Here is an 18940-nt window from a genome sequence, read left to right on the forward strand (position 1 = left end):
ATAAAGACATTTAAAAGCTAGATGAGCTTAGGCATGGTCCCTGTCTGTGTGAGGAGCCAATACCCCAAACATGTGGGGAGGACTATATCATTCAAAGACTCCTAAGGCGCTGCCAGCAGTCATGGACAGCCCAGCTGGTCCTGCATGCCTCAAGATTAGGCTTCCTCCCGTTTTTGTCTATCTAACCTTCCAATGGAACTATTTTCCATTTCAGCATCTCGGAATTTAGGATGAATCTGTGATTGTCATCAACCTACTGGCTGAGGGATTTCTGCACCACCCAGGTAGAGATTATGGTTAAGTGCCAGGTTGGCTTCAGCTGTCTACTTGTGATAAACCTAGAACAGCTGTTCTCAACCTGTTTTTTTTTTTTTTCTTTTAATTTTCCTAACTATAGCAGCCTTTTAAAAACACTCCAGTCAGAGCTGGTGAGATAGCTCAGCAGTTAAGAGCACTAACTGCTTTTCCAGAGGTCATGAGTTCAAATCCCAGCAACCACATGGTGGCTCACAACCATCCATAATAAGGTCTAATGCCCTCTTATGGGGTGTCTGAAGACAGCTACAGTGTACTCATATAAATAAATGAAAACCTTTGGGCTGGAGGGAGTGGGGCCAGAGCCAGCAGGGGAAGGAGGAAGACACAAAAGACCTCCAGTCAGTACTTGGCCATAATTTATCTAGCACATTGTGTTAGAACTAGTACTATATAAATAACACTTCCCAAGTTTCAGATTTGTAACAGATAGTCAGTGACTCTGAATTTAAAAGGTATCAATTACTTCCGAACACATAGGACACTTGACCCAGAGGAAACTCACTATCCTTCTTCCTTTTTAGAGTATTGTCTGCTTCAAAAAGGCATGATTTAAGATTCCCTGAGCTTCACCTTGAGCCTTGAGCTACAGAAACCTCTGTGGGCCGTGCTGCTTTGAATGCTTTTGGAAGGTCAAGGGCATCTCAAGCCAATTTCAAGGCACCCAGCAATATTCTTTTCTTCCCTTTTAGAATGATGCTCAGGAAAAATCCATTACCAAGCCATTAGAACAGATGTTCTCCAATTTACTGAGTATCATAATAATCTAGAGAACCTCTGTGACTGTGTTTGTGTGTGTGTATATATACATATATAAATATTATATATATATATATATATATATATATATATATATATATATATATATATATCCTGGCTGTTTTCCCAGAAGTTGGAAGGTGTGGGGAGGGACTTGAAGACAGCCAACTTCTGTTGATCATGGGATTTCAGGAATTGCTCAACTGATTCAAGAAGGCAGAGATCAGACCTCATGCATCCTTGTCTACAGCAGATTGTCCCCTCCCCACAAATGTTTGAAGCTTAAAGAGTAAGTTAGAAAACACAAGTCTGTGTGCCTCCATCTTTTTTCTAGGGTTGAAGTAATAGTAATAAGACTAAATTACATTCCCTGTATTGTCTTTGCTTAGTTTGGTATTTTGTTTCCTGTATTTCTTTGTATTCAACATGTATCATTTGCACAGCAAGGAGGCTCAGCGCTGCCATCCTTTCTGTGAGCTATTAGTTCGGTTGTTTTTGAGGTCTTATTCTTGGGGTGACTGCTGAAGGGGTTTGCGTGCTTTTAGAGATTAAGCTCCAGAACAGCACAGGGATCCTCAGGAGGTATTATCTCCAAAATAACCCCAAATCAACCACAGATTAGATACCTCTTGTTTTATTTTATTTTTTATTTTTTTATTTTTTTTGTAGTATCTAATAGAACCTTCTGGGTTCTGACTAACAAATCAAGAGCAGGGCTTCCATTGGGTAGGGACCGGAACCTGACAAGCCTTTTTATTGTTGCACCTTCTCCAGTTTTTTTTTTTTTTTTTTTTTTTTTTTGATTATCCAGAACTCAGGCCTGCTTGCAGAGAGTGTGTCTAAGAATGGCTTTCCGACAGTCTTCTACACCCAATCCCTTCTCTACATTCAGTGACACAACTTGATCTACTCACACACCCTTTCCTAATTTCGGAGTGGAAGCGGAACCTGGAGGATTCTGTGGATCCTGGACATTGAACAAAATTGCTGAAGCGTCCTACTTGTTCTGACTGCCAGGCCAGGAAGAACACTGCCGGAAGTGAGGCGCGTGCCTCTGCTACTGCACAGACCTCTGGGCTCCCTCAACCGCCACCCTAACAGCTAGAGCAGGTGGGGTGATAGGCGCCCCACGAGCCACTGCGCCAACGTGGTGGGCTGGCAGGCTCTGCGCCCACTTACGGAAACATCCCCGTAGCTGCGCTGCCACCCACTTATAGGCTCCCTACACAGCGATGAGCCCCCTCCCCCATCCCCTACTTGAAATGGCACCCCACACCCCGACTCCACCTCTCAGGGTCCACAGCGATGCATCCGCATCCTAACACTACGCGGTTCCACGCTATCCTTCTCAACTCTCCTGCAGCGTGCTGAAGTCCTAGACTCGACAGGCCCCGCCCTTGCGTGAGTCCCGCCCATCGCCACAGCCCATTGGCGCTTGGGTGGGGGGTGGGCGGCTCCTGCGGGTGCGGGCGGGGCAGCAATTCTAAGGCTGGCGCGCGCGTGGGCCAGGTCTTCAGTGCTTGCTGAGTACCGGAGCGTCCGGCGTCTGTCGATCTCCTCATCATGGGTGACAATGACTCTTCGAGCTCCAGCAGCTGCTTTCCGAAGTACCTGAAGCACCTCTCTGGAGATGGCAAAGCCATCGGTGTCCTGACCAGCGGCGGGGATGCCCAAGGTGCGCTCCTACCGGCTCTCTCGCCGGTCTCCGGGGCCCGGGCGGGAGGCGAGGGCGGTCAGAGAGGGCTGCAGCGGAGGGTAACCGGGGTGGGAAGAGAGGGAGAGCTGGGGAGAAACGTTGGGTGACGTGGATCTGAGAGAAAGGCTGAGGAAAGGGCTCCGTGAAAAAAGACCTATGAGAGCCGATGAGAACTGGCTCAGGAATAGGGAAACCCTCTAAGCTAGAAACAACTAAGGATGTTTGAGGAGCGACCATAGAGGATGGAACCCCATTGCGTGGTGAGGTGCAGAGGATAAAGGATACGGTTGTAGGATCCTTCATTCCCAAGATGAACCAGTTTTCCATCCCCAAAATTATTAATTGAGCTGGCCAATGGGGTCGCCTAGTGTCTGGGTCATATGACACAGCCAGGCGCTCTTTCCTGGAATTAGGTACCGGGCGATGATAAGGATGCCACAGCACCCGCCCCACCCTAATCCCTGCGACTCGTAGGAAAAACAGCGGGGTCCCCACAGCACCTACTGCCCAGTCCTGCCTCCCACGCGGTGCTGGCAGCCTTTTTCTACTGCTGCATTGCGGGATGCGCAGCTGGGGGGCGCGCAGGGGTCCCTCCGGGTGTGGCATTGGCTGCCAGGAAGCGTCTAGTGTTTTCACTAGGGAGCTCCTTTAAAAGATTTTCTCCTGTCGCCTTCCTGGTAGTCAAAAAACTGAAAACTAAAATGGGTCACTAGGCCCTCCAGGATGGGAAAGACCAGGAAGCAGGGACTCCAGGACGTCATCAGCCCGCATTTGAGCACCAGCTCCAGGCTTCCCTGTTCTCCCCAATGACAGGATTGATTTCAGGGCTGAAGGGACTCGATTCCTGGACGCTTGGATTTGATAAGCTAAGAGAATACTTAAAATGTTGACGAGCAACGGGGTGACTATACCGTGACCCAGCCTATCATTCTGGGCGCACGTGGGGGCGCTGGGGTTCCCGAACAGTGGGCTTTCCAAGTTCATGCTGATTTCTTGATGGGGACACTCACTAGAAGCAAGACCTACATTTTCATAGAGTATACGCCCTCCAAGTCTTGAGGTTTCCGCCGGCTGCAGACAGTTCCCTGAGCCAGGTTTTGCTTTTGATTTCAGTTCTTTCCTCTGCCCTAGATGAGTCCAGATGCCATGTTTTATTTTCCCTCGTTCTGAGCCAGCTTAAGAGGGGAGGCTTAGGGTTGGTGCCCCGTGTCCTTGCCTTCCGCCCACCCCACGGATGACCTTCCCTTCGCCCTTGAGCGGGGCGGGGCTGGCGCCAATGCCGCAGGTTGGGGAGCTGCTTAGGGCACCGCCCCGCCCGGCGTGGGAGCCTACGTGATGCCGGGCCCGTCGTCTCCGGTGTGCTCCAGGTCTAGGTTTCCCACACCAGCTCACTCACATTAGTGCGGGGTCTGAGGCACCGAGCATCAGGTTCACCGGAAGCTGAGTCTGCCCAGTGAGGGGTCTCCAAGTGTTCTCCCTCCCATTATCTTAAAGGAGCCAATGGCAGCATTAGTCACCATAGGGCACTAATCCCGCCTTCCTCCCCAGAAAGCAGGGTTGAAGTAATACTAGGATTTTAGTGAGGAGATACTCGATATAAATGATTCCTCATATAGGGCTGGTTTCCAAGAGAGAGAACGCTGTGAGACACCAGAGACTGGGAAAATAGCATCCTTACACAGAACCCTGCTAAGCCAAGATAGGAAGACACTCCCACTACAGGAAGAGGCTATGGCCACTAGGGCTGCAAGCTTAAGCAATAAAGGTTTTATTTCAGAATTAACATCCTGGGCCAGTTAGAAAACCAATATTGATGACTTATCATTTTGAAATCCCTGTCCAAAAATGTTCTTGAAATATTTAGCCCGTGTGCAACCATGTGAGATTCTAGGGTATTTGAGAGAAACTCCATTTTCTTTTCTGCTTCTCTTGGATCTACCTCAGGTGAGAACTGGGGAATCTGGATTTTTAAATCCATTTGGCCTCTTCTGTGGAAAAGGAGTCTCTGAGAACAAAAATTACGTTTGAACATCGCTGGGCTAGTAGAGTATCAGATCCATGGAAGAAGGCTGCTCTTGGCTTAACAGGTGGTGGTGTGTCTACTATCCTTGTCACACCTGAGCTCTGACAGCACCCTCACAGCCGGCTCTGACTCACTTCCCAAGCCTGGATTTTCTAAGAACTTGAGTAAACAGTCATGTTTTATTGTGGTACTATACTGGACCTGTATTATTTTCATTCTGTAAAATTCTGGAGATATGCACAGAGGACCTGGATTGAGCAGTGTTATTTCTGGGATGAAAGATATTTATTTTTCCCTCATTTTTTTTTTTTTTTTTTTACCACTTCCTCTTGACTGCATCAGTACCTGAGTTTTCCTGAGGGAAGAGTTTGTTCATAGCCAGAGGTGGGGAGGAGGGTGCAGCAAATTCAAATCTTACACTGACAGAATGATGATATAATATTGTACTGAAGTGGCCATAGCTAGTACAGTATGTATTCTACACATCTTATATGCTAAAGCCTTACAGTTCTCATCTCTGTGCCTAATTACATGACTCCAGGGTACGGAGTTCTTCATTTTAAGAGGTGGGCAGAGAGAGAGACTGACAAAGAGATAAGTGACTCCGGAAGGCCATGAGGCTCATGCCTCATCGTCGTAGCAGAACTTAAATGATGCTTTATGAAATCTCATCCCCGAATTCTCTTAACTAAATCATGGCTCTCTCCTGTAAAACTGTGCTTTGTTGGTAAGTTTATTTATTATGACTAAGGACCGACCTTCAGGCAGTATTAAGTCCTGTACAAAAATAATTAATGCTTTTGGATAGATTGTGGCAGGTTTCTGAGATGGCTCAGTGGGGAGCTCGTGTTTACTTACAAGCCTGATGAGTTCAGTCTCTGAGTTCCGCATGGTGGAAGGGGAAACTGACTCCTGCAAACAGTGGCATGTTCATACCCCCTCTCCCCAACAAGTAAATCAACTAAGTAATGTAGTAATTTAAAAAATTAGGTTGTGGCCTCACCAGGACTAGTGTATGGTGGCATTCAGGTTTGTCAGAATCTATGGGCAGGCTCAGCTGTCTTACTGTTTATGGAGACATCAACATTAATACAATATTTAAAAACACCTACTTAGATTCTACACGAATCTCTTTGGGCTCTTTGAGACTAGCTAGCCATTAAAGATCATTTGTTGTATGGTAAGCTGAAGTAGTATGGGCACGAAATTATCCCCATCTGATGCATGATTCAGTGAAGTTTAAGATGAACTGGTTTTCTGAAGTTCACAAGGACTGAGTGTCAGGGCCAGAACTTGTGGCTGTAGACTGGATACAGTTACAATGTGTTGTTGGCTGGGGTACAGATACAAGGTGCTATTGACTGGAGAGTAGTGCAACTGTAGTCACAGTATCCTTAGGCAGCAAGCATTGTGATATTTGTTGACTGTCTCCCACCTAGAGTCATCAGTGGCAAGTGACAGGGAGAACATGTGTATTGTATTCGGGTGAAATAAACCCTCACTAATCAAAATTACTCCTTCAGCCTCTGAGCAATAGGTACCAACCACTAACTATTCTAAAGAACTTTAAATTGCAGTTAGAAGCACCTACAGACTTGACCCAGGTGCTGAGTTGGTTCTTTTATTCACTCTGCCTTCTGTATTTCTAGATTTCACACTTGCAAATGATGACAGACATGGGTTGAATGTATGTTTCTAAATGTAGCATGGACTAAAAAGCCAACTTGTTTTGCTACCATGTCCCTGACCAATACAGCATAATAACTGTGTGCATGCCATTTGCATGTCCTAGCTGTGATAAATAATTCAGAGATGCTTTAAGGCATATGGGAGGATGTGTCAGGCTGCATGAACACTTCTGTCATTTGTGTTTGTTTTTTGCTTTTCCAGACAGGATTTCTTTGTGTAGCCCTGGCTGTCCTGTAACTCACTCTGTAGACCAGACTTGGCTTTGAACTCACAGAGATCCATCTGCCTGACTCTGCCTCTTAAGTGCTGGGACTAAAGAGGTGTGCTGCCACCACCCTGCAACTTCTGTCATTTTTATAGATGGGCTTCAGACTCCTTGGTTTGGTTTCTGAAAGGGTCTTGAAATTGATTCCCCCGGGAATATCAAAGCAAGTCTGTGTTCATTGAACAACCACACAAGAGCCCTGGTGGTCATTATCCATAACTGTGCTTGTATGAGACACCAACATATGAGAAAGGACTTTCTGAACAATAGACATGTGACCTCAACAGCTCTTTGTGTGTATGTGCACGTGAGCAAAGTACCCAGGCATGTATACTTATACTATTTTAACATTCTGCTTGTCTGTTCTTGGAGTGGATTTTTCCAAGTTAAAATATAATTATTTGAGCAAAAATACAGGGCAAAGTTCATCACAGCGTAGATGCTTTGTATGATAACACAGTGTTTGTTTTTAGTTCCTGGTGCTAAGGATGAAACCCAGAGCTTTGCACAAGTCAGGCAAGTGCTTTACAGTTGGGCTGCTCCCCAAGCCCTGGTGCATCATTTTTCTCTGAGGACAAGTATCTTTTTGTGGCATGTGTTCCTATGACCAGTGCAATCTAGATATTTTGTTGGCTTTCCGGAATAAGTAAGTAAGGTAAAACCCTAAGGCATGTCTTCCATTGGTGAGAACTCAAAGCCCTCGGTTGTAAAGGAAGCCTTTTATTTGGGAATCAGGGGCTGTTCAAGTTTTGATCTATTGATTTGCTATCAAAAGCCATCAGAATTAGAGATAAGATGACAAGGTTGAAGACAGATGTGGAGATACAAAGCTGCATTCACTACCACAATCACTACATTATTAAATTAAATAGAGTACTCTGGATCAAGAGCAGATGGCGGAATTCAGCAAGGAGCTGAGTCACTTTTGAGTTACAGTCTTCAACAAGCTTTGACTGGTCTTTTGACTGGTTACCAAATCCCTCTGTGGAAGCCGGGTTCCTCCCTGCAGCTTCTGCATTTCTAGGGCTTTGACACCTTGTGTTTTGTTTGGAATTATAGGAATTTTGCCTATCTAGATGAAGTTTTAAAATGTAGAGGAACAGTCTCCCTAGACTAAGACTTATTTATAGGTCCTGTCTTCTGTGTACTAGAATGGCAATGGGGTTTTCTTTCTTTCTTCCTTCCTTTCTTCCTTTTCTTTTCCTTTCTTTTCTTTTCTCTTTTTTCTTTTTTTTCTTTTATTTTGGATTTTTGAGACAGGGTTTCTCTGTATAGCCCTGGCTGTCCTGGAACTCTCTCTGTAGACCAGGCTGGCCTCGAACTCAGAAATCTGCCTACCTCTGCCTCCCAAACGCTAGGATTAAAGGCGCGTGCCACCGCCTTTATTTTCTTATATCCACCGCCTTTATCTTTCTTATTTTCAAGGTGAAGCAGTCAGAATATCCCATCTCAGCCTTTCTCCATTTCCTCTCCCCACCAGCAGCCTGTACCCCCCATCCCTTTAGCACCTAACGTCTTCAGGCAAAAGTAGGATAACAGTGTCAAAAAGGTAAGGCTAATCTGTTCTGGACCACTAACAGCTCTGTCCCAGGAGGGCCTAAAAGATGCTGTGAAGATTCACATGATGATAGGGTACATCTCAGAAAGGCTGGAAATGTGTACTACGAGTTCCCTACTATTCACTCCATCCCCCAGTGGGTTATGGACCACACACAAGATTCAGGTATCAACAGGGCAATTATTTAGAAGCCCAGGCTCCCCCTAATACATCAACCTAGTTGCCCTCTGTTGACAGTTCTGTGAGCTTGGCCAGCATCTTGACTGAGAGGATTCTATACTATAGTGTCCATTATCTAAATGTGTGGCCCTGTCAGTTTTCTGATTAGAAACCATTGAAAGGCGTGGGTGTGCAGTTGTCCCAAGCAGACATTCTGTCTTGTATTTTTCCAATCTGGTTTACTATTATTGAGATTGTTTATGCTCTTGTATTACCATTCCACCCAGGAACAGTGTGTGTAATGTGTGAAACCTTAGGTAGAGTCATGGAGTCCTCTTGACATTACTGCTACGACATGATGCAAAGGACTGTGTATCTCAGAGGCTAAGGAACTAAGAGGGACCCTTAACCAGGAGTCAGGAGTGAGGTAAGCTACTTTTTTTTTTTACAGAGGCCACTATCAGAATCTTGAAATGCCTGGAATGAGCCAGTAGGAAGTAGCCCAAGGCCAGGGAGCCATAGCCCTCATGGGAGATGGGCGGAAATGGTCTTCGGTGAGGTCTGAGCCAGAACAGGCCATGTGGTATATAGACTTTGGATTTACCTAGTGTGAACTGGGGAAGCCATGCTGGAGTTACTGGCTGCCTCTGATAAAGGTCACTTGTGGAATAGAGAGGCAGAGAACTGGAGTTTAGTGACTCAGAAGAGACAGGAAATTATAGATGGAGGCTTGAGGAGGTGGGGTGGTACATGTGACTGACAGGGTGCTTGCTACTGTGGACAAACAGCCTAGGAAGGAACAGAAGGGCTTTTGAGTAGGTAGGGGTACAAGATAGACAAGAACTCATCTGCGGAAACAGTAATGACCGTATATGAAAGAAGTAGGTATAGCATGGCTAGGGAGAATACATCCTTTTCAGTGATACTTACAATAGCAACAACCTGATAGAGAGCATTTACAAGTGTTTAATAAGGATCACTATACGAGTAAGCTATATACATATTATTGAGTACATATTCAAGAGCAGCTCTGTCCATTAACATCAAGGTTTGCATTGGTAATTATAAGTGACAAAGTAGCCCCATTAATGAAAGTAACAGAGGTAAAGTGGTTTTGTGTCTGTGTAAGTCAGTATTTTATAATATTCTTATTGCACTGCTTTTTGATGTAAGCCACCATGTGGTTTCTGGGAATTGAACTCAGGACCTCTGGAAGAGCAGTCAGTGCTCTTAACCGCTGAGCCATCTCTCCAAGCCCCTTTTTGATGTTTTCTTTCCCACATTAAGACTGGAATCTGTGTGCAAGTACCCTTATAGTAGAACATTTAAATCTGGGCAAGACACACTTGGCCAGAGGCTACCCTGATGGACAGTATGGTCAGGGAGCCACAGTGGTGTGTCTTCACCTACATTTAAAAGATTCTCCCTAAAATGGGTCATCAGTTCCTCAAGGGATAGGAGAGGATGTAAAAACAGGGGTTGGAGGGAAGGAATGCTATAAACTGTTCTCTGACAGTCATGATATGGCTACTGTCCATGCACTCAGAGTATTAGGATCTAACTGGACAAGTCTGGCACAAGGGTGGGCCCGTTGGCTTTCCATCATTGATGGAGGAGCTGTTAATAAGACCCCAACTCTCTCAGAGGAGTTGTAGGTAATAAATGTGTGTGTTGGGGGGGGGGGGCAGGGATCATATTCCTCAGTGATATAGATAGCCACTGACACTTGGACCTTAACCAATCAAATACCCTCCCACGTTCATTCAGAGATCTCCAATTGCACTTATCAGGACATATGTATAAATACACAAAGACATGAAAGGGAGGGAGGACATTTGGGAAGAAGAGATTTGGAGAGAGGGGAAAGATGATAAGAGAATATAGCCAGGGAGGAACTTTTATCAAAAATACACACACACACACACACACACACACACACACACACACAATTAAAATGTAATTTATTTTTTTAAAAAAAGAACTCTACATGCTTGTATGGAAGCTCTGAGTATAAGCAGGGATCATTTGATACTGGTTGGTCTCTGTTTGCTGTGGACAGTGGGGAACCTCGCACTCTGAACCCTCTGACCCCAGGGCCTGCAGTATTTTCCATCTGTCTGTGTGGCTAACTTCTACTTTAGTTTCTCTCTCAAACAACTGCTGCTCACTCTCCAGGGAAGCTCTTGGTTAACTACTATAGCTTCCCTAACCCTGCATGCTCCCAGTCTCCTGTACCACCCTGCTGGTCATTTTTCTTTTTAGCAATTAGGCCATTTTAGTAGTGTTTAATACTACTTTATATTTATTTATTCACTCAGCGTGCATGTGTGTGTGTATCTGTATCTGTATGTCTGTGTCTTTCTTTGTGTATGCATGTGTGTATGGGTGCTCTTGCTTGTGTGGAAACCTGTGGAGGACAGGAGTGGATATCAGAGATTTTTCCCAGTCGCTTCTCCAGTCTATTTTATGTTGTATGAACCTGGAGCCCGCTGTTTCAGCAAGACTTGCTGACTATAAGCTCTTGGGCTCTTAGCCTTTTTTCATGGCTCCTCCTCCATTTGCTGGGTTTGCAGATGTATGCTTTTGGGTCCATCCTCTACCAACAGAATGGTCTACTCAGTCTCTCATTCATTCATTCATTTATTTATTTCTGTTGCAGGCCAAACTCAGAGTCTCCAGACTTTCTTCTCGCAACTGAGCTAAATTTCCAAATTATTGGTGGGCATGATCATCATGCCTACACTACTGTGGTTTGTCCTCTCCTGACTGGACGAAGCTCCAGAGGGCCAAGGTCTCCCCCTGTTATGTCAGTAAAGTTACCCAATAGTCCTTGTCAAAGACTAGACTCTCAATCTAAATATATGGGAGGTGCATGTGATGGCCAGGCAGATGAAAAACGTCCTTCTAGATCTGATGTTGACTCTTGGACCTGGGGCCAGGGTGCCTCCCAGCTTGATAACCACAAGGGAGCCAGGCTTTTCCTGGATTCTTTTTCTCCATACACGCCCCATCCATATCATTTAGTGTCAGAGCTTAATAAGTAACTACAGTAGCAAGAATAATGTAGGGGATGTTTTATGTCCACCTACTAAAAGGACCTTTCTGCTTTGTTTATGTGTATGTGTGTCTATGCGAATGAATGCCACAGGTGTGTGGGTTGCTGCAGAGGCCAGAAGAGGGTGTAGCATCCTGAGAGCTGGAAGTGGTTGTGGGTCACAACCCATGGGTGCTCAGAACCAAACTCGTCTCTTCTGTAGAAGTACGACTGGCTCTTCACCTTCGTGTCATCCGTCCAGATCCTCACAACCAGGTCTTTGACAAACTAGTAGTCCCTTTGAGCCACCTTGACTTTCTTTTTCCAAAAGGAATGTGTATAATGGGAGTCACTAAGTGAATGACTGTAAGTACTGTGGAATAGACATGCGCTGCCAGAAGGTTCAGTGAGGAGACTGGTATACTCTTCCGATCCCTAAGATGGAAAAAGGATAAACCCAAGTTATAGTAGGATTATATTAGGCAGAGTGCTTTTCCTGTCCTTAATTTGTTTTATTAGTTGGTATTTAATATTTGTACTACTTTATGGGATGGAGGATTGTAAATAGGTATCTGTAGGTCATGTGCAGGGGCTGGATGTGTATACATACATATATACACAGACATACACGCACATACATATGTACACACACATACACACTTACACATATATACACACATACACACTCATACACACACATATGCATCTCAAACAGTCTCTTTCACAGGCCTTACAGCTTTAAGTGTTATCAGAGCAGAAATACAAAGGAAGCCTTTGCAGTGGGGGACGTTTGCCTGGCAGTACCCTCTAAGTAGACATTTACCTAAGGTATCTTTGCATGGCCTCTGAATGAAAGACTCCAGCCTCAAGGAAAGGAGTGAGGCTGCTGCTGCTTCTCCTCTACTGGGCTTTAGGGAGAAGCTGTTTGATACTGTGTCTACCTCTTCCATCATACCTCTGTTCAGTTACACACACATACATATATACACATACAAATATATATATACATACACACACATATACATACATGCATATACACAGACATACACACTTACACATATATATACACATACACATATACACACATATACACACACATATACACAGACATACACATACACTCACACATGCACACACATATACACATATACAAACACACATAGACACATACATGCACGCACACATGCACACACATACATACATACACACAGACACATACATATACACATGCACACACAGACATGCACATATATACATACACAGAAATATACACAGACATACACACCTACATACACACACGTACTCACACATATACACATACATACATATATACACACACACTCACATACACACACACATACATATATACACATATACACATATATACACACACACACTCACATACACACACATATACACACATACATATATACACATACACACATATATACATACATACACAGACACACCCACACACACACACACACACACACACATACATACACACACACTTCTCCCACCTAACAGTACCACTGTTGCCTCCGCTTTTTAGTTTTAGTTCTATGAGAAGATTGTACCTGTTCCTGGAGTAGTTAGGGGAAGTGCCACACTGGGCTCTTGCTCTCAGTCCTCATTAAGCCAATTAAACACACTAATAGTGAAAAGCAGATGGAGATTTATTCAAAGTGACCACACCTTTGAGGAGAAACAAAGTTCATAGATCTCCACACCTTACCACAAGTCTGTCTTCCAGGTCCTGAAAACCTTCCAAGTTTAGGCTTAAATTGAAGTCAAGAAATGTGCCAAATTAAACAGTGTGGCCACGCCCCTTGGTGACTTACCTCTGTCTAGGCAACAGTACCTCTTGGAAGATGTTCATTTTTTCTTTCAAGTTTTTCTGTATAACAACCTTGGCTGTCCTAGAACTTGTTTTGTTAAAATAGACTGGCCTTGAACTCACAGAGATACGATTGTCTCTGCCTTCCAAGTGCGGTGATTAAAGGCATGTGCCACCATACCCTCGTACCTGCAAAGTATTCTAACAACTTAGAAGAACTATGTGCATATCTTTCTGAGAGAAAACTACTCTCTGGCTGGCACCAGGCTCCAGCCTTTCTCCTTATACAAAAGATTCCAAGGGAAATTCCAATTTCATTTTTTTTATAATCTGATAAACAAAGAGAGGGGCACCAATGTCCCTTCAGATTATCTTTATTCCTGCCAAGAAGGTTCCAAACCTGGGAGGACTGGGCTGGAATTTAGACTTCTTTCGAAACACTAAGTTTATTGCTGTGGAGGAAGATGACATTTCCCCCATGGAAACACTCAGGAAGGTTGTTTTGATTCCCTGGTCAGACTATAAAACCTAAACAAATGAGTGAATGAAGACTATGTTCTGGAAAAAACAGTAGGTTGAGTGTGAGTGGAAACTCTTGAATCTGCTCTTTGTCCCAAATGACCAGGTGGCCAAGGACAGGAACAGCCGTAAGCCAAATGACAAAACACAGATGTTCATCCAGAAGACTATAAAACCCAAATTCTAAAGATGCCTGTCTACATATTGGTTTCTTTCTTCGCTCCTTGATCGCTGTCTGGCCTGCTGTCTGGCCTTCTTTGAACCTTCCTGGGGTTAATGTCACTCTGCTCTTCCACCCAAGGGAGCCCATCTTGATGTAGCCCTCTTCCCTGCTAACTGTATTCCTTTCAAAGCAGGGGGTGGGTGTGGGAGTTGGGAAGAGGCTAAAGTCTCTTTAGCAGTTCAACAGGACTCTGGCTCCAGTAGGCATTGTCTGAAACTGGCCTTTGAGGATTCTGAAGTATGGGAACAAACCGGAAGCCTTTATGTTAAAAAGCACAGGGAAAACTGAAATCACAACTTCCCATTTGATTGATGTCGTTATCCATTGCTAGTCAGTATCTTACAGAGAGCCCCAGGCTTCCCTGGGAAAGTTCAGTCCTGGCTGAGCCCTCTCACTATTTGGGCGTGGGGATCCATCAGGTCACTGCTGCCTTTAGAGTCAGTTGAGAGAATCCCACCCAAAGGACTTGGGTGGCAGATCCCTGGTGTTTAACTTAAGACTAATTTGCAAATGAATGAAAGCTCCCAGGTCTTGGGGATGTGCCTCTCAAAGGATTCTGGAGCAGCCAAGAACCAGGAAGAATCACAAACTCTCAAGGCTCCACCAGAGAAGCCCCTGAGGGATACAATTTATATGCCCCAGTCTTAGGAAGCCTGCCTTGGGCCTGAGGTCACTTGCTGGAGTGTAAGCATGTTCTTTCCTGGTGAGTTGGAGGTCATCAGGAAAATCTCCCATGTGAAGTGGTTGCACGTTTCTTTCTGTTCCTCGCTGCGGAGTCTAGAAGGAATCAGTCATCTTCCCATCACACTCAGCTTCCTCCTTTTCTTTTTACTCTCAGCCATCTTGTTCCTTCTGCCAACACACAAACACAGCTCACCCTTCCCCTGGAGGATGCCTGTGTTATTAGTAGATATCTGTGGCTACAGAGGGGCAAGCAGTTCTGTCTGTGGCGGTGGGTGGGGGGACTGGAGAAGCAGAACTAGGAAGTTAAAGGAGAGACACAATGGGAGAGCACGGGTCAAGATGATGCTGAAGTTCCTGCAGTTGTCAGGAACTTCAATCTCAATGACATTAGATAGCAGGAGAGTCCTCAGGGTGTGGCCAGGAGTCCTCCCTCCCCCACACCAGTTTGGCTTTCCTTCCCATGGACCCTTGCAGAGTAGGAGCTTGGCACATGTATGTGTATCTCTGGAAAAACAGTCATTCTCTTGGCAGAAAACTCTTCAAACATATTGCTGAGTCCAAGAACAAGGATGAGACTGTAGGACGCCGCAGTTGAGCGCCTTACCAAGTATTTTAAGGGGTGGGTGCCTTCATGGCTGACTCCTTACGTGAAATTATAAGCCAAAATAAACGATACAGGATATCTTTCTTTTTCCCCGAGACAGGGTTTCTCTGTGTAGCCTTGGCTGTCCTGGAACTCACTCTGTAGACCAGGCTGGCCTGGAATTTACAGAGATCAACTGTCTCTGACTTCTGAGGGCTGGGATTAAAGGAATGTGCCTCGATTGCCCAGCCATCCAGGATATCTTATGCCAAAGAGGACTGCTCAAATTAAGTCTTCAGCTTCCAAAATACGATTTCAATGGGAAACAAAATTGAGACCGGTTTTACATGATAAAGGCATGTGCATATTTCTAAATGGTTTGCAGGAGTAAAAAAACGAGGAAAATGTGTGTACATGTATGTGTGGGCATGTACCCATTTACTGTGGAGGCCAGAGGCCTGGTGCCTTCCTTAATGTGTCTCCACTTTAGTTTTTGAGACAAGGCTTGCTGATGAATCTCCAACTCACTGACATGGGCAGAATAGCTAGTTCCCAATTTCCAGTAATCCTCCTGTCTTCACCTCGTTGTCCGGAGTATAGGTGCACTGTTGTGCTCGGCTCCTTCCATGGATGGTAGGGCTCAGAGCTCAGGTCCTCATGCTTCTGAGGCATGGACTCTGTGGACAGCTGTTGCCCCAGCTCCCAGTCCTTTTGTGTACTTATTCAGTTAAACCATCCCTTTGTTACCTTTCTGAAGTATAGCATGTCTACATCTGAGATTTGTCTCCCCAAACTTCAAGACACAGGATGGGAGAATTGGAGAGAATGGTGGTTTCGGAGGACCTTGGCTGAGAGCCCAGTTGCTTTTCATCCTGAGGCTGAAGGCTCAATCCTTGCTGGGCATGGTTCTTCTTATACTTTGTTCCTTCTCTCCTGATGGGCCTTTGACCCTGAGCTAAGATGATGCAAGATCCTTCAACTGTTATGCCACGGGCAGGCTGCTAAAGCCAGTTTTCAGTTTCCAAAAGCTGTTATCTCAGTGGAAACTACAACTGAGCTTCTTGCCTTTTCGAACAGCATTGTTCGCTGCTGTTCTTTAAGTGTGGAAATACCTCTGGTGTCTCTTGAGGACGTATGGAGATTGTCTTATTTTCTCTTCTAATAAAAATGGCATGACTTAGTGGGGCAGTGGTGGCGCACACCTTTAATTCCAGCACTTGGGAGGCAGAGGCAGACAGATTTCTGAGTTCGGGGCCAGCGGGTCTTCAGAGTGAGTTCCAGGAAAGCCAGGGCTACACAGAGAAACCCTGTCTTTAAAAACCAGTAAATAAATAAATAAACAAACAAAAATGGCATAACTTGTTTTATAATTAAGACTTTTTTTTTTTTAATCACATAGATAGCTAGGGATAGCTTCTCCTCAAGCCGCAGACCCATTGCCCCCTTCATTATGAATTTCTTTGAATCTGGCCATCAATACCTGCCCTCTGTTTTTCGTAGTGTTTGTCTGGAATTGCCTAACATTCATTCTGTACTGCAGAGCGGACATCCGCTATCCTAGCACTCAGTAGGCTAAGCAGCTGGAAGCTTTACTCAGCCTCAAGCTAGTCTCAAAAAAGGAAAATCCACACAGCAAGTTGATGAGTGATATTCTGAACTAAAAATATTCCAGGCTCTTTCAATGTGAGTCCCACCCTTAGATGAGCCCCAATATACTGGGTAACGTGGTACCCTGTGTTTGTATTCACTATACTAATCCTTGAGGTATGTTGTCATAGTCACAGCCCACGAGGAAACAGAAGCACTGGCAGTTATGCAGTTTACTTAGGTCTTGGTGAACCAGCCTAAAGCTCTCTTTACTGACAACTGATTCTCTCCCTTCCACAGGCATGAATGCTGCTGTCCGTGCTGTAGTGCGCATGGGAATCTACACAGGGGCCAAAGTGTACCTTATATATGAGGTCAGTGCTCGCTTCCCATTGGTGGTGTCTCTAACTCAGGAATTTGCACCGCCCACTTGCTCACAGCCCTGAGCTCACAGGTCTCTCTCTTGCTGTCTCCCTTGGCTGATGGCCAGAAGTGAGAGGGAGAAGGAGATAAGACAGCACAAAAGTCATGCTGGGATCAACTTCCTGGTCTTGAATACTGGGTCAGTGATTCTGAGGATGTCCAACTTGTGAGCTGATTTCAAAGAATAGTGCCAGAAATGGAAAGACAACCCGTTTGAGCTTTCCAGCCTTAACGTGAAGCCGGTGCCACACCCTAGCGCCTGGTCATATCTTGGCTTCACAGTGAAGAATCTGGGTTAAATGGAATTTTATTAGTGCACAAATAAAAATGACGTCATGAGTTTGCCTGGAAGTGGATACAACTGGAAATCCTCATGTTAAGTGAAAGAAACCAGCCTCAGAAAGATGAACACATTTTTTTTCCTGCAGAACTTAGATTTGAAGTGTGTGTGTGTGTGTGTGTGTGTGTGTGTGTGATATGAAACTAGAAAGGAGACTATGATGGTAAGAAGACATCTAAGACATCTAAAGGGTTAGAACAGGAAGGGGAGAGAAGGTGCCTGTGACAGGAGGACCGCAGAGAGATGTTGGGGGAGAGGTTGCAAGAGGGGTAAGAGGACCCATGGGAGAGGAGAGGAATGAATGAGGAGAAATATATATGAAAATGCGACAATGAACTAACTCCATTATCTCCAGTACTAACACAAACTGAAACCAAGTAGCAATAACTAGCCATTCTGAAACTGCGCTTTGTCTCCTGTGCCTGGGGCCCTGGTAGCTTAGGAAATATGTAGCACATGAAGAAGGAACCACCAGGTACTGAGCCACTTTATCTCCAGAACTATAAGGAATACGATTTTACTTTTATATTTGTAAAATGGAGCTAAAAATGGAGAATTGTTTTTTAAATGATCAGTTCAAGGCCGAGGAGATGGCTCCATTGGGTAAGAGCTTGCTACACAAGTATCAGGACCCAAATGTGAATCCACAGAAGCCTTGTAGAAGCCACTATAGTCACAGGCATCTGTAATCCCATTAGTACTATGACAAGGTAGGAGGCAGAGAGATAGGGGAATTGCCCTAGAGTCACGTGGGGGTGATGTTCCATTAAACTAATGTGTAAGCTTCCTATGTCACTGGCCCATTTAGATTACTCCTCACTACTTAAAAACTGTCAGAACCCTTTTAGTTCTACATTACTATTTACAATTATGTGTTGTGGATCTATGCCTTGGTCCATAGATAATGGCATCATTTGGTTAAAAGCCATGGCCAATGTGGTGGATACCTCTAGCTGAAGAAGCATTTTCTGAAAGCCCCTCCAACCCTAATTCTGAATTCCACCAGCTCCCAAGTGATGACATAGATCCCTGCAGACGGGTGTCACAATGCTAGTATACGCAAACATCTCTTTTGTGAAATGGCTGCACTGTGTATTTATCATTTGCTTGGGAAAGGTTTCCTCAACCCTTGGGTTTTAATTTGCTTTTCAAAATCTGTGACTGTGCGATATTTGTTTATTAGGTTTGGGCAGTTTGCAGTGGTTCTATCCCCTAGTCCATTCAGACTGCATTAGCATTTACCGTT

The 18940-nt window shown here is 44.8% G+C and overlaps 1 protein-coding gene across 2 annotated transcripts in view; it reads left to right on the top strand.

The window, feature by feature from the left end:
- Positions 1-2177: 2177 nt before the first annotated feature.
- Positions 2178-18940, top strand: part of Pfkp (phosphofructokinase, platelet) — a 65100-nt gene continuing 48337 nt past the window's right edge. For both annotated transcript variants that reach the window (XM_034509929.2, XM_034509930.2), the window contains exons 1-2: positions 2178-2749; positions 17232-17305. In XM_034509929.2, coding sequence (XP_034365820.1) covers positions 2638-2749; positions 17232-17305 — 186 coding nt within the window. In that variant the 5' untranslated portion in view covers positions 2178-2637. The remainder of the gene's footprint in view (positions 2750-17231; positions 17306-18940) is intronic.

The sequence above is a fragment of the Arvicanthis niloticus genome, chromosome 8, assembly GCF_011762505.2.
Source record: "Arvicanthis niloticus isolate mArvNil1 chromosome 8, mArvNil1.pat.X, whole genome shotgun sequence".
NCBI lineage: Eukaryota > Metazoa > Chordata > Mammalia > Rodentia > Muridae > Arvicanthis > Arvicanthis niloticus.